Raw genomic sequence first — 14786 nt, forward strand, 5'->3', positions numbered from 1 at the left:
GACCAGACCAGGAGTCAAATGCTTTCTGTCCTGCATGACCCAAGAAAGGTCTCCACCCCACCAACCCCCAGCCCCAGCAAAACCCACACAAAACAGTCCCCAAACCAGAGTGGGGAGCCATCTGTATCTGTCCAGAGTAAAGCCAAGAGATGGGTAGGTCTCTGCCACGTAGATTCACTAATCACCTCCCCTGGACCCGAGTCACCCACATGGATTTGTATTCTCTCCAATTCGCAACAGTATCTTTGAGACACAGATCATGAAAAGATGACAACGTTAAAACGGATCCTAGCAATCTGAGAATTTCTTGTTGAAAACACTCCATGGGGTTTTTGTTTTTTTTAAGATAGAAACTTGTTTTCTTCAAATATCTGCAGGGTGTATCCAGTGTTAACTTGGACAATGAGGGAAGACGTTCCCCACCCCACCCCATGGTAGGAAATTTAGATATGAGAAACAAGAGGGTAATTTTTAAATTACAACATTAGATGCTTTCGTAGATCTGAGATTGTTCGGAAGGCCTGGCAAGCCTGCCAAGGTTCCTACTTTTGGACAAACCTTGAGGTGAATCTCCAGTTCCTTGTTTGAGGAAAGCTAAGAATTGTTCAGAACCCTGAAAGAGAGAGGTGGGGCTGTACCTGAGTATAACGCAGCAGGTTGGAGACCTCCCTCTTGGATAACCGTGAGCTTGACCTTCGGCCTGTGGAGGCAAGAACAGGGTAGTGAGGAGTGGGCAGGCTGTTCCCTGTGGCAGCCTCCTCAAGGTGTGGAGGGGACTCTAGTCCTCTCTGCAAAAGGACCACAGGGAAGAGGGACAGGCTCTAACAGGGCTGCATTCTGGGCATGCTGGGTTATCTATCAAAGGGATACTCAGAAAGGTGCTGTGTAATACTCGGGCCACTGACAGCCTTGAAGCCAATCATTCAGAATCCATCCCCCAGCCATGTTTGAAGCGCTCAGTGTGTCTAGCTGCTCCCGCAGAGCCCGGCCTGGAAATGGGAAACTTTCACACGAACCCCGGAACTACTGAGCAATGCCTTTCTGGGGCTCCGACAGCACAGGGAGCTTGCACCAGCCTGTCAGGCTCTCTTGGGAAGGAGGACGGGGAAGGAGAAGCACCCTCCACCTTTCATCCCAATTTTGTTCCCAGCTCAAAGGGAGCCCTCAGCCTCAGCTGTCAATAATCCCTGTTTGGACTGGACTGCGCCTCGTGCTATCGCTTGCTGGTGTGAACTTCTGGAGGGTCCCAGCTGAGGTGGAGCAGGAAAGAGTTTTTAGTAAGGAAGGCGAGGGTCTGTGGACACAGGGGGAATGGGATTGGTGCTAGCGACGTTCTCACAGGGCTGTCTCTCTCTTCCTTTCCTGGGAAAAGGTGTACACAAAGGATATGGGAGAACAGAAGTCTCTCCATAAATCCCGAGCTGGCTCAGAAGCTCTGTCCGTGACAGTCAGCATCTGGGGCCACCCGACTCCCCACAGGCTCAGCCACCTCTGCTCTCCGGGGTGTCGATGGCCTCCAGGATGGGGGGTGAGGGGGCATCTTTGGAGTAGGAGGACTGGTCACTGCAGGCCCCGTTGGTGACCATAGAGTCGTCCCTCCTGCTGGCCTCCTCCTCTCTGTTGAGCTCTCGGATGTCTCCCTTCATTGTTTCCTGTGGGAGAAGCCAGGGAGTTAGGTCACAGGAACGTAGGGAGCTAAGGTAGCAGCTTGAACCATCCCGCAACCTCCCAACATTGGCTTTCAGTTGGAGTGACATCCCTCAGAAAGGGTATACATGGTGACCCCTCCCCAGGCTGCACGCCATTCCCCCCCAGGCCCCCAAGTCCCCCAGCCCCCCTAACCTGCCCCCTCACCAAACTCAGAGGTGCAGGACTTGCTTCCGTGTGGCCAGACAGTCCCCAAAGTCTCAGAAGCCAGCACCCAGGAGGAGCCCCGGACTAGGGTCTGAGACTCCAGGCTGCACTCTGCAATTAGCTGGTCCTTCCAAACAATACCATTTAGGAGCTGGCTGGGCCGGCCTGCCTCTCGCCAGCCCAGTCCCAGTCTGCCTCGCTCTCCCTGCCCAGCCTCAGCGGGGCCTCGGGAAGCCAGGGCAGTATTTCCCTCCTGACCCCTTTGTTTGCTCTCTCCCTTCCCTTCAATCTCCAGGTCCTTTCCCACCCGCCCCCTCCTCCCCCACAGAACCACTTCTCTCCCTCCATGGCAGCACAGGCCCCGCCCCAGCCCATCCTTGGGGGCCCATTGGTCGGCTGGCCTGTCGCTCACTCCTGGCCTCCCTTACCAGCTGAGGCTGACAGTCCCCAGTGCCCAGAAGGGAAGGGGTGGAGGAAGCACAAGGCAAGGAAGACGGGGGGTGGGGGCAACTGAACGGAAAGGATGCCCCTGAACTGGTTCGCCCCAACAGCGGCTCTGGAACCAGGTCCCCTACCTAGTGCCTCTGCTGGTAACTGCATGACCTGGGAGAGTGGCCCAGGGCTTAGCTGGTCAACTGATTGGCGACCTGCCCTTGGGTCTGGCCCTTTGCCTGCCCCTCGGTGGGCTCCTGACCTCTCCTGCTAGATGGGAGGAACTGAGGGTGCATCCTTTCCTCAGCTGGCCAGCTGCAGGTGGCCATCTACCCGTTTTCCAGGGAAGAAAAGTGATGTGGCCAGAGGCACCTTGTCTGAGGTCCCAGTGAGAGCTGAGAAGTAGGACCCTGAATGAGCAAGGTAGATCTCCACTCCAGAGTGACCTCGTGTGCCTGTGAATGACAGTCTGCAAGTTTCCAGGGATGCGACCTTTAAGGATGCCAGATGTCTGGCTTTCTGTGCAACGCGGGTTGGTTCTAATCCCAGCGCTCCACTTACCTCTGCGCCACCGAAGGCTCTACCCGAAATCTGGGGGAGGCCAGGCGGGCAGCTCACAGCAGCCTTGAAAATGAGACTCCTCCCTCCCCCCCCTTCAGTTTGTAAAGACAGATCCTCGGTACAGTGAAGGTCCACCCAAGACACACCCATTCCCACCTCTGAATCCCCTTTCAAACAGCTGCAGCGGCTGCCAGCCCACTCCTCCCTCCAGCAGCCAGGCCTTTGGGCTCCTTTGGGCTCGGTGGCTCCAGATCCTTAGAGACAGTCCGTGCTGAACATGGACACACACTCCCTCCCCCCACCCCTCCCCCAGACACTTCTGGGGCACGTGGCAGGGGGCGCTGCGGGGCTGTGGGCCCCACTCCCACCCTGCGTGGAACTGCATTGCTGTGAGTGGGGCTTCCAGGGTAGGAGGGGCGGCAGGGAGCCACTAGGCCAAGGTTCTCCGCCTGGGGTCGTGACTCTTTCCGTTCCTAAGACATTTAGGAAGGGAGCCACTGCTCCTCTATGGGTCAGCAGGCAGGTGCGCCCACCGATGAGTACCCGGCTACAGCATGCTTCACGACAACATTTCATTCATTGGTCATTAGAAATAAATATTTTGCAAGATGATTCCATATTGTGATGACTCACTATGCTTTCATTATGTTCAATGAAAATACACCCTGCCCATCCGATAGTTACATGACACTTCATCACAGGAGCAAAATGACAGTGAAGTAGCAAGGAAAATGTTATGGTGGGGGGGGGGGGAGTCACCACAGACGAGGAGCTGTGATAAAGGGTCGAGGCATTCAGAAGGTTGAGAACCACTGCTCTAAAAACCAAACCCACTTCCTTTCTCGCTCACAGCGGCCCCCACCGGAGGGCACATTCCTCAAGCTATGAAATCATTGCCTGAAAATGATTTTTTTAAATAAGAAAATAAAATCATTGCCTGACCTTTGGGTTCAGAGCCGTGCACCAAAGGCTCTTTGCAGTGAAGGCTAAACCCAAAAAAGCTCCAACTCCCTGATTCTGAGTGTACAGCCACCCTACAAGGCAGGGTAGACCTGCCCTGGTGGGTCCCCAGACTGTACCTCTTTGCTGGAGTCGAAAGCCTGTTCTCGTCTGTGTTGGTTTCGAACTGCTGTGCTTGCCGTGGGCAGCCCCAGACTGACCTACTCTCCTAGGCCACTGGGGCCCAGGCAAGGAGCAACTGCAACCATAAAACCCACTCACGGCAATCAATCCATGTCTCTCAGCCTCTCCCTGCTGCACGTCTCCTTGTTACTCTAATTGAATGAACAGCAGTAGCTCTCCAGTGAAGGAGCCCTGAGCTTGGAGGTCGGCTGGCTTGAGCTTCCCAACTGCTCAAGATAAGATGTCTCCCAGGCCATCACTACCGCGGTCATCGCATCGAATTGGGCAAGGCATGGGGCAAGTATGCACACTGGCCAGCATTGACCCAGGTGATTCTGATTATCATCAGAAGCATGTCAGAACAGACTGCTGAAAAATAAATCCCATAACATTGCTTTACTAAAAACCAGCCAGAGTGTTAAAAATTTTTTTCAGCCAGCCTTGTTTAGCAGCCAAGCCCAAGAACCACCTGCCCCAGGCAAGGCAATGCAACATGCAATCCCTGCTGATCTCCATGTGGTGCAGGGCCCAGCATCCTTATCCTTAGACTGGAAGCATCAGCCTCTCACCTGTCGGGGAGCTGATGCTCGGGTACCATTCAAGCTGCAGAGCAGGGACCTGCATCTCAGAGAGTTCCATTAAGTCATGAAGGAAGCACAGGCAGGTTTACAAGTGAATGTTCTTTTCTGATTAAAGGTATACACTGACACGTGGCGATCATGGTCTCTGTGTTGCTCCAGATAAGAGTTCTCAGGACCTCTTGAATTCTGGTAAAGGAATCTCACCAGCACCCCCGGGTGGGGGGTGGGAAGGTGTCCCGTACCCCACAGGATGGAGGATATATATACCTGTCTCATGTCAATTACCTACCTGCTTTTCTGGCCTTGCTTTCCCCAAGGCCTGACCCATAAGGTCAGGCCAGCAGACCGCCTGCCAGGTCCTGCAGGCCCAGGGAGGACAGCAAACTGCTGGAGTACAAGTTCAGAGTAATCATTAATTCCCAGCATTTTGCCCCCAGGCCACACCAGTGTAATTCAGTAACCTGGGCACAGCCTCGTCAGGAGCTGGGAACAGGTAGGATAGCAAGCTAGGAATGCAAAATTGGAGACAAGCCCCCCCCCGCTCCCCTGGGGTGCAGGGCTCTGGATCTATGAGGGGTTTCTCACACAAGCAAGGCACTGGTTGGTCCCAAGCCCTAGGCATTCAGTAACTTCAGTCACTAACTGGGCTAGACGGAGTCTTCCTCACCTACACAGGCTGATAGACCCTGCTGCCCAGTGCTGCCAATGATTAACCTTCCCAGGCCTTCATTCTTCAGAAGCTTGGCAGCTCCTCCCAGCCTGCAGCCTTCCTGCTGTGTGTGCTGTGACCTGCCCCTAAGCCAGATGTCAACATTAGAGCAATCTCATGCCCAGCACAGAAGGGCTACTCCAGTGCTTCCACACATCAAGATGTTCAGAAACAGGAAAAAGGCCCCCTTTCTCTTTGCCTGTGGCAGCAGAGGATCTGTGATGGCCTGTACCCCCTTGGGACTCGTACGTGCAGCACATTCCGGAACCTGTGAAGATGCCCAGCTTCCTTCCTCTCCTGGAGGTCTCAAACCACAAAGCAAACCATCGCAGCCTCCAGGACTGGGCAGCTGCTGTTCCCTCTGCCTTTCTCTCCACCCCAGGCGTTCAGAACCCAGGAATGCCTCTCCTGGCCTTCTCCAGGGCTTCCCCAGCCTTCTCTCCCGCCTGGTCATTAACTCTTGGTTTGACCACTCACTATTTCAGTCAGGACTATGGGGTTAAGTACCACCCTCACCATTTCACAGAGAAACTGAGGCACGTTGGTTAGGCCCCCCCTAATCAATGCCTCACTGGTTTGAAGCGCCTTATTTAAGCACTCCAGTGACCTGAAATAACCAACAAAACACTGCTGGCATGCCTGTGTCGATTCCTAATCACCGCGACCCTAGAGAGCCGCCCATGTGCAATCATTTCCTTGGGTTTTCAGATTTTAGATCTTTACAGATGATTCCAAACGCGTGTACACATACACACATACACACATACACACACACAGAACTGCCTGCTCTGGGTGATGGTGGCCTCCAGGCACTCACTGCCTCCTCCATGTCCTGGGTGTACTGTCTGGTAAGCCCACATTGGCTTGTCCTGGGTAACATGGCCCCCAGGACAGGATAGCTAGCTCATCTGGAGACACCTTTCCAGAGCCAGAGGCGAAACTGGCTGGGTGACTTCTCAGAGAGGAGGTGCTTGCTGTGGGAATTTTCCCAGAGTGGCTGGCAGGCTCACCATAGACTTGTACAATACCCCACTCACCCACTCATTCACTCACTCACCCAACCACTCATTCACCCACCCACTCACTCACTCTTCTACCAAGGGCAGTGGCTTAGTTACCAGGTCCCTGTTGTGAGCTGGACCTGCCCAAGCATCCCCCTAAAACCCCTACCCATGCCGGGTTAGTGAAGTCCTGTTCAACCTACACTCGACAGGCTCAGCTGACTTAAATTGAGTCACCCTGCTACGTGGCCATGCCAAAACTCATGCCCAGGCAATCCAGGGCACGTGGCAGTACTGCTGTGCTCCTGAGACACAGCTGAGCAGTCACACACCTCATGGACAAGGCATAGCTCTCCTATAGCCCGGAGCCATAACTTCCAAGTGGGATAGCTTTCCCTGATGCCTAACCTCCTGAGGGGTGACCTTTGATCCTTGCCAGGAGGCTGGTGTCCTACCAAGAGGTTCTGGGACAAGCAGGCGCTGGGTGGGCCTGCAAAACCCTGCTTCATTAGTGCAGTTGGTTCATGCCCTTCCTGAACCAGGTCAGACATGCTCAAATGCAATATGGCAGACAGAGGGGGGTGCCCCAATTAGGCCCAGGGAGGGGGCTGGGACACATATACACCCCCTAGGCTAAGAAACAGACCCGATGTCATTGACTTCCTCTGGGCTTCCAGAAACAAGAGCTAGAACACGTGCCTTGGAATTAATGCAATTAATCATTGCATTAATGAAGCCTCCTCCTACAGGCCAGGTGAGGGGCAGTGGTGGAAGGAAGACCTCCCAGTCCCAGCCTCCTAAGGGCTCAGAAATTTGGTGGAGTCAAAAGGGAAAGATATTCCTGCCTCCTCTACTTCAAATTCCACAGCCTGTGGGAGGGATGCTTGAATCCTCCCCTTGCCACTCCTTTGGGAAGGGCTCGAGCTTCCCAGCATCCCTCCAGAAGAGAGAAGTTTTCATTAGGCCATTTTACAGGTAAACTGAGGCTGAGGTTAGGTGGGTTCCTTCCCCAAGTGGACACAGCCACCCAGATGGAGCCTCGGTCTAACCTAGAAGGCAGGTGATCGTAGGTTGTGAAAGGGAAGCATGAAAAAGGCCCCTTCCCCAGGGGAGTGGGTGGGCGGGGGGAGTGGGGAAGGTGTGGCATCCAAGCATACATAAGAGACAGAAAGTACAAAGGCCATGGGCTAGAAATGGGCCCCGCTCCCACCTGGCTGGTGGCTGAGCACAAGGTCCCAGTTCAGTGCCTTTGGCTGATAAGGAATCTCCATTACATCCCAGAAGAGCAGATTTACAGGAAAGCCGGAACTGTGAGGAATGATGTCCCTTCCAGGCTTGTTCGTCTGCAAAATGGTGTAATCTCAGCCAATTCACTACATGGTGGGTCCTGAAGATCCCAAACCGCAAACCAAACTGTCATCCAGTTGACGCAGACTCACAGCAGCCATAACAGGGTAGATCTGTCCCTGTGGGCTTCCACGACTTCACTCTAAAGGAGTAGAAAGCCTGGTCTTTCTCCTGATCCCAAGGATGGTAACTTCCTAAAGACAGTTGACAGCATCTGACCTCCCTTGCCTGCTCTGCCTCACACAGAAACCAAGGGTGTCCGATGTCTTAATCCACCAGGATTTAGAACAAGCTGAGGGGACACTGGAGAGCTGATCTAACGGGGAGAAGGGAAAGATTGTCAGCACTGTGGATGACAACTCAGAGCCCCGAGGCTGGTCGGGTGAATGAAGTCTGGTCTAGAACAGGGGTCAGCAAACTTAAGAGAGTCTAAATCCTGTCCCTCGTGACATTTTAACAAAAACTATTCGAGAACCATACATAGTGTTACAAATAGACGCATCACCATCACGTGACTAATGTCCTTTAGAATCTTCCATTTTACTCAGAGCCATATGCATGGGCTGAAAGGGCTGCTGCTTACCTCCCCCCCCCCCCGCTCTAGAAGAAAATTCTAGATGGGGAGGTGGGGTACAGAAGACCTGGAAACACAGAAAGATCTGGAAAAGTATGGCAGAGTGGGACCAGGGAGGCAAGGAATCTTCAGTTTCTAAGCCTGTGTACACAAAATGCAAGCTGTCTCCTTCCCCTAGCAGGACTTGGGACAACCTTTGGTAAGAGTTTCATGATGGACAGAGCCATTAGGGTGATGCACATACCCAGGATGCTCCTTGGCAACACCAGTATCGAGGCCCTCTTCCTATGGAGGCTAAGAGCAAGGGGTCAATACTCTGCAGAAGAGGCCCTGAGGGCCACCAGATGGACTGCCCAAGGTCCTTCAAGCTCTGTCCATCTGGATAACAGTGAGGATGCTGGTTCAGATAACAGGCTGGTGGTATCCAGCAGCACCACCTAGAAAGGTTGAGTGGCGAACAATTGTACCACCAGGCCGAGCCCGCTCCCACGCCAGTTCTAAGCACCAGGTGGTTATTGGCCAAGGATGCTGCTTGCTCCAGGATGCAAAATGACTGCTCTGTAGGAGGCTGGTTATCATGAATGACAATACAACCTCTCTAAGCTGAGGGACAGAGAACCTGTGTTCAGTGAATCTTAAAAGCCTACACAATAGAATTGTCCCTATTAACCAATGTGAGCATGTGTGCTTAGCTGTGTTTCTCCAGCGTTTTCCAGGGCTGCAGTCATTTCTCTCCGGAAGACAGTTTGCAGGGTGACTTGCTGCCATCCACACACCTGCCTTCCGGTATCAAAGAGACTTGGAAACAAGTGGCCTTGCGTTCACTTTTATACATTGCTAATTCCCTGCCATATAGCCAGTGCTGGCTCACAGCAGTATAGGCAGGGTAAAACTGTCTGAGACTAATTCCTGTACCGGAGTGGAAATACCCATCTTCCTCCCCGTGAAGTGGCTTGTTTCAAACTGCTACCCTGGCAGTTAGAACCGCAGCCCATCACCAGCTCTCCTATGGTAGAGTCTAGGGAATCCAATTCCACCCCGAAAGGTGGGAGAAGAATTTGGATAATGCTAATATTAAGTAGTGGACCAGGAAGGCATTGTTCCTTTATTAAGTCCACCTCTCCTATGTTCCATTTATGCCCAGGAGAGGCCCCTGCGTGGTGTAAATGATTAACATGCTTGGATAACAAAGGTGGGAGGTTCAAATCTACCCAGAAGCATTAAGGCCAGGCTATCTACTTCCCAGAACATCAGCCATTGAAGCGCTTTGGAGCACACTTCCACTGGCCCAGACAAGGCAGCAGCCAAGGTTATCTTGGACTTATCAAGTCCAAGTTATCTTATGGAGATAACTTGGGTTATCAAGACAGCAGTGAAGTGGTTGCCGTGGACTTGCTTTGCTGCTTGGTTTATGTATCTTATGCCACGATTATCACCCCTCTACCTCTACTGTGCTCACACCTGCTGGGGCAGCTTGCCCACCTTCAAAGTTGCATTAAGCTCCTCCCTTAAACACCTGTTCCTAGGAAAGCTGTTCGAGCCACCTATCCTGGCCACAAGCAGAGTTCATCCTCAGCCAATTTGACCCATCTGGCATGACTTGCAAGTCCCAACATGACTAAACAGGGATGAAACTTGGGGTGGGGAGAAGAGGTGACTTCTCATTTCTTCAGGGCATGTGAAGACTTTTTTAAAAGTACCTTTGGTTTTTAGTCATTTTATTGGGGGCTCAGACCTCTTCTCACAATCCACCGTGTCAAGCATATTTGTAATTTGCCGCCACCATTTTCAAAACATTCTTTCAACTTGAGCCCTTGGTATCAGCTCATTTTTTTCCTCCCTCTCCCACTCTCCCTCCCTCATCTTTTTAAATATTCCCAATCTCCTATGTAGAGATCCTTATTCTTTGGAATGGTAATCATGATTGCATTTTACTGTGGGAAGTAAATCAGTCATCAGCATCTAGCAAGCCCTGTGGTTACACACTGGGCTGCGGACCTGCGAGGTCAGCAGTTCCAAACCACCACCTGCTCCGAGGAGCCAGAAGGGGCTTCCTAATCCTGTAAACAGGAAGTCTTGGGAACCTACCAGGACAGTCTTACCCTGTCCTAGAGGTCCCTATGAATAGGTATTGACTTGATGGCAGTGAGTTTGTTTGCGGTTTATTGAAACCTTAATATGTGCACCTTGTCAGTGAACAGCTATCAAGGAGGCAAGAAGAATGTTTTGAGACGGATGGTGTGACAAGCGTCCGACACTGCTACATGTGACTGAACATGTAAGAGATCTGTAGAAGCTCCCGATAAAATGATTTTTAAATAGGCAAGTTCTTTTCTCTCAATTAACTGAAACGTTGGCCTCTCCTGGAATTAGCTAGCAGATAAGAGCCACAGAAACTCAAAGACCCTGGCTCTTAGGCAGGAATGTAAACTGAGGCCCTGGATTCCAAAGTCCTGGCCCGCTCAAATGCCCAAAAACCTGACACGTAACAAACCTGACATAAGGACCTTACCCCACTTCTTTGTAAGTACTTAAGACCTGGTGAAGAACAGAAAGGCCAAACCAACTACATAGAACGCTCTTTAGCAACCCTGCTGCCCTGTTCCCCACTTCACACGTGGAAACAAGGATCAAGAGGAGAAACCCACTCACCACAGGAACTACCTGCAGAACCCGGCTGCCTTTCGCAGGCCACCTTTTGAACCCAAAGTGCCTTACAAAGGCCTGTGTATCTTCTGAATAAAAAAGCAATCCCCAAAAGTCCTAGAGAGCTGTTTTACCCTGTCCCTGTGGTGACCCCAGGAGTCTGAATCATACCAGGCCAACTGGACACCTGTGCTGGCTTTCTACTCCTCCACAGGCCACTGGTGCCCCTGACGTGTAGAGGTTAGTTAGGCTGCCACAAGGTTAGCAGTTGCCAACTACCAGCCACTCTGGCAGGAAAAAGGTTTTCTCTCCTGTAAGAGTTGTCTCAGTAACCCACAGGGCCAGCTAAGACAAGCCCTAACCCCTCCAAGAAAGCATAAGTGAAATTGTTCTGAAAAGTCCTAACCACCAAGCAGAAGCTCCCTTGTCTGTAAAATGGGCCCAGTGAGAGGAGGCGCACCTGCCAGAGGAAGAGCTCTGCTCTCTGCTGCAAAGGAAGCGGTGCGTGGCACGCCAGTAAGGAAACCAAGCACCTCCACTCCGTGCTCAGGCCTCCTGTGAAACTGAAAATCTACCCTGAAGTGCTGAGAATAACAAAGCCGCTCACCAGGAGTTTGCCCCAGGCAGGTTCAGGCCCTGCCCTGTGGAGGGTTACAGAGCAGTCTGCCCCCCCTCCACCCCCACCACCATGTGTGTAGAGTTCTGTGCCCCGGACGGGTCTTGGTCAAAATACTGGGGCATGTCTTGCTGGCATGGGACTGTACCCAGATCTGTTTGCAGTTGTAATTAGCAAGGGCACCAGGCTCCTCTGGTCAGACCCCAGGACGTCTGACGGAATGCATCCTCTGGGAGTCCCAACCTTTCTTATCCCTGCCCTCCTTTTCCTCATCCTCCTGCTGCTCCCAGATTCTCCTCCAATCCTCCGCTCCCCACAGCCTTTGCACAGGGTGGGGCAATACCTATGCCGCCTGATGCTGCCAGGCCCAGGACCGGAGCCTCCACCCCAAACTGGAAAGGAAATGGATCTGACTTAGCTCTGCCATTGCACTTTCAGGGTAGGCCCCAAGCTGGCAGGGGGCGGGGGGGGGGAGGGAAGGAAAGGAGGACCAGAAGGACCGTAAAAGTGGCCGGACCCATAAATAAAAAGCAGATCTCCATTCAAAAGGGAACAAAGGCTTTTCTTCCTGCCAACTCCCAAATCAAGGACAATGATGATTCGGAAAAGCTTCATAGCTCAGAAAGGCCTGGAACACCTTAAGGGAGAGGAAGGCAGGAAGGGCAGGGCTGGCTGGGCTCTCTCCCTCCCCAAACCGCCCTGTCGGCCTCCCTAAAAAGAGAAGGGCAGGTGGACACTCACCACGTGCTCACCACCCCAGGATCAGCAGTCCCTTTTAAACCTTGCCCATTAAGGCGTCTGAGGGAAAGCAAGGGCCATGAGCGGCTCGGTGAAGGTGCTTGCTGGACAGGATTAAAATCTGTGCTCCAGACCTTTGGTTCTGCAAGGAGGGCAGCCTGCTTAGCCCTGGTCCAAATATCAACCCCAACGATGGCTGCCCCAGATTGGCTGTCACCCTATAAAGCAGCGCTTCTCAACCTTCTTCATGCCGCGACCCTTACATACGCTGTGGTGACCCCCCCCAACCATAAAATTATTTTTGTTGCTACTTCATCACTGTCATTTTACTACTGTTATGAGTCGGTTGAGCCCTGTGAAAAGGTCATTCGACACCCCCCAATGTACTACCACTTCCACTGTGGACAAATGAACGTGACATGGAGTTTCCAAGGGTAGGGAGCAAGAAGCCGCAGCCAGCCAGCTTCCTTGGAATGAGGGACCCAGTCTCCTGAAAACAATTGCCATCCTTGGCCCCCAGTCCCCAGCATCCAACACTCATTCCTTCAAGTCAAGCCAGCCTCACAGGAAGGTCTGCACACAGGACAGAGAACTGCTCCCTAGGATTTCCAAGGCTCTCTATGAGCAGCAGATAGGTTCCAACCGCTGACTTCTTGGTGAGTTGAAGAACTCTTTAGCCTCTGTGGCCTTTATCCCCCCCTAAAGTTTACCTATTGCCTTAAAGCCATTTGCCTAACAAGCTTGAAAGGGAAGATGCCAGGAAGCCAGTGAAGCCAGTGTCTGCCCTCAGGAGATAAAGGAGGCTGGGGTGAGGGCGGCATCAGCCTGGGCAGGCCCAGGGCGCCCCTGCCACAGGTTCAGCTGACCCCACAGAATGAACACGTAAACGCACGAGCAGTGATGCCGCTTCAGTTGTGTGACCCCGGGCCCCTTACCCTGGCCAAGCGCTCACACCGGCTCCAAATCCTATTTTCCTAGCAGATGGTGCTAAGTTCCAGGGCTTCAGTTTGGGCGTTGGAGAATAGGAGTGTCAGCCTGAAAGTGGGCAAAAAGGTTAAGTGAGCTCCCAGGCAGGAGGGGCCTGGCACTGGGAAGGTATGGCGACCACCCGCCCACCCCACCCCCACGCCCAAGCCCAAGCCCAAGCCCTTAGCTCCTCTCCGACCAGGTGGGGCCCGACGAGGTCAGCCCCTCCCGACAGGGTGGCCCGGCAGCCCCGAGTTGCTTTGAGCCTTTGTCACTCCGAAAGGCAACTCCTAGAGAGCGTCCGCCACGCGTGCACACCCAAGACCACCTGCGTGTGAGGTCAGTGCTTGCTTTGTAACAACTGTGCCTTCAATCGTGCTGAAGTGGGATGGAGCCCCCCTCCGCACCCCCGCTGGCTGCTTTTCTTTCTAACATACACACACAGAAAGGGAGAGTAGCTTCCCTCTAAGACAAACCAGGTAAAGCAGAGCCCCCTCCCCCATGCACCGAAAGTAATAATAAAAATATCCTTTATTGCTACAGCTGTCGAGGACAGCTCCTCTTAGAGACCGTCCGATAAGGCCTCCCCGTCCACCACCCTGCGGGGAATCCGCTCTCCGTCCAGGGGTCTTGGCAACACACAGCAGACATGCCGCCCCCCTTCCATGAGTCTCCCCGTAAACCAGCTTTCTTCTCTGGTTGAGATCTCACGTCTCCCCATCGTCCGCCCGCACCCCCCAGAGGGCCGGAGACCTTTCCTGCAGCCGCCTGGTGCCCAGCCCCACGGAACCACCCACCCCTCCCCGCAATGTCCTCGCCGGGTCCCCGCTCCCCCCTTCCCGCGGCGCGACCCCGATCCCGCGCGGGGCGGCCTCCCGGGGACCCCGGGGCGCTCACCTGCCGAGAGCCCGGCTCGCAGACTGGCCCGCGGAGGGGCCCGCGAGTCGGGACCGACGGGCGGGCGGGCGGGCAGGAGGCCGGCGGGCGGCCGCGCAGGGCGCTCGGCTGGCGAATCTCCGGCGCCGATCGCCGCGCTACGTTTACTCGGGCCGCTTCCCCCGCGCGCTGCCGGCCGGGCGCGGCCGCTCGCCCGCTCGCCCGCCCGCTCGCCAGGGGCCGTGCCGTCGTCGGGGGGCGCTGCGGCCGTCGGCTCGGGCTGCGGCGGCCGGGCCCGCGGTGCCTGCGGCGAGGAGGAAGCGGCGCGGGCCGAGCAGGGCAGAGCCAGTGGGTGCGGAGGGGGCGGCGCCACTCCCCTTGTAACCCCGGGCCGGCCCTCGCCCCGCCCCCGCCCGGGGGCGTCCCCGCCGCAGCCACTCAGCGCCCGGCCCGGGCCCGGGGGGCGTGGCCGAGGGGGAGGAGGGAAATTTGAAATCACCCCGGGAGCCTCCCCTCCGCCCCTCCTCCATTGGCACCGCCTCCGGGCCCCCGGGGACCGCGGGGGGAGGGGGATCACTGCCTGCCGCGAATCCACCTCCCACCTGGGGACTTGGGGACGCTCCCCAACCCGGAAGACTCCCCCCTTTCCCTGGCGCTCAGTCCCCCATCACGCTCATTCATTCACTCATTCCTAGGAAGGGAAGAGCCCCCACTGGGGTCACACTGCAAGCCAACGCCCCTTTTATTTCCCCCCCCCGTCCCC

At 54.5% G+C, this 14786-nt stretch overlaps 1 protein-coding gene across 2 annotated transcripts in view; it reads right to left on the bottom strand.

The window, feature by feature from the left end:
• DNMT3B (DNA methyltransferase 3 beta) overlaps positions 1–14175 on the bottom strand; it is a 32809-nt gene extending 18634 nt beyond the window's left edge. For both annotated transcript variants that reach the window (XM_075563786.1, XM_075563787.1), the window contains exons 1-4: positions 14045–14175; positions 13117–13216; positions 1490–1652; positions 639–700 (exon numbers count right to left, since the gene is read on the bottom strand). In XM_075563786.1, coding sequence (XP_075419901.1) covers positions 639–700; positions 1490–1646 — 219 coding nt within the window. In that variant the 5' untranslated portion in view covers positions 1647–1652; positions 13117–13216; positions 14045–14175. The remainder of the gene's footprint in view (positions 1–638; positions 701–1489; positions 1653–13116; positions 13217–14044) is intronic.
• Positions 14176–14786: the final 611 nt, after the last annotated feature.

Source organism: Tenrec ecaudatus, chromosome 12 (assembly GCF_050624435.1).
Source record: "Tenrec ecaudatus isolate mTenEca1 chromosome 12, mTenEca1.hap1, whole genome shotgun sequence".
Classification (NCBI taxonomy): Eukaryota; Metazoa; Chordata; class Mammalia; order Afrosoricida; family Tenrecidae; genus Tenrec; species Tenrec ecaudatus.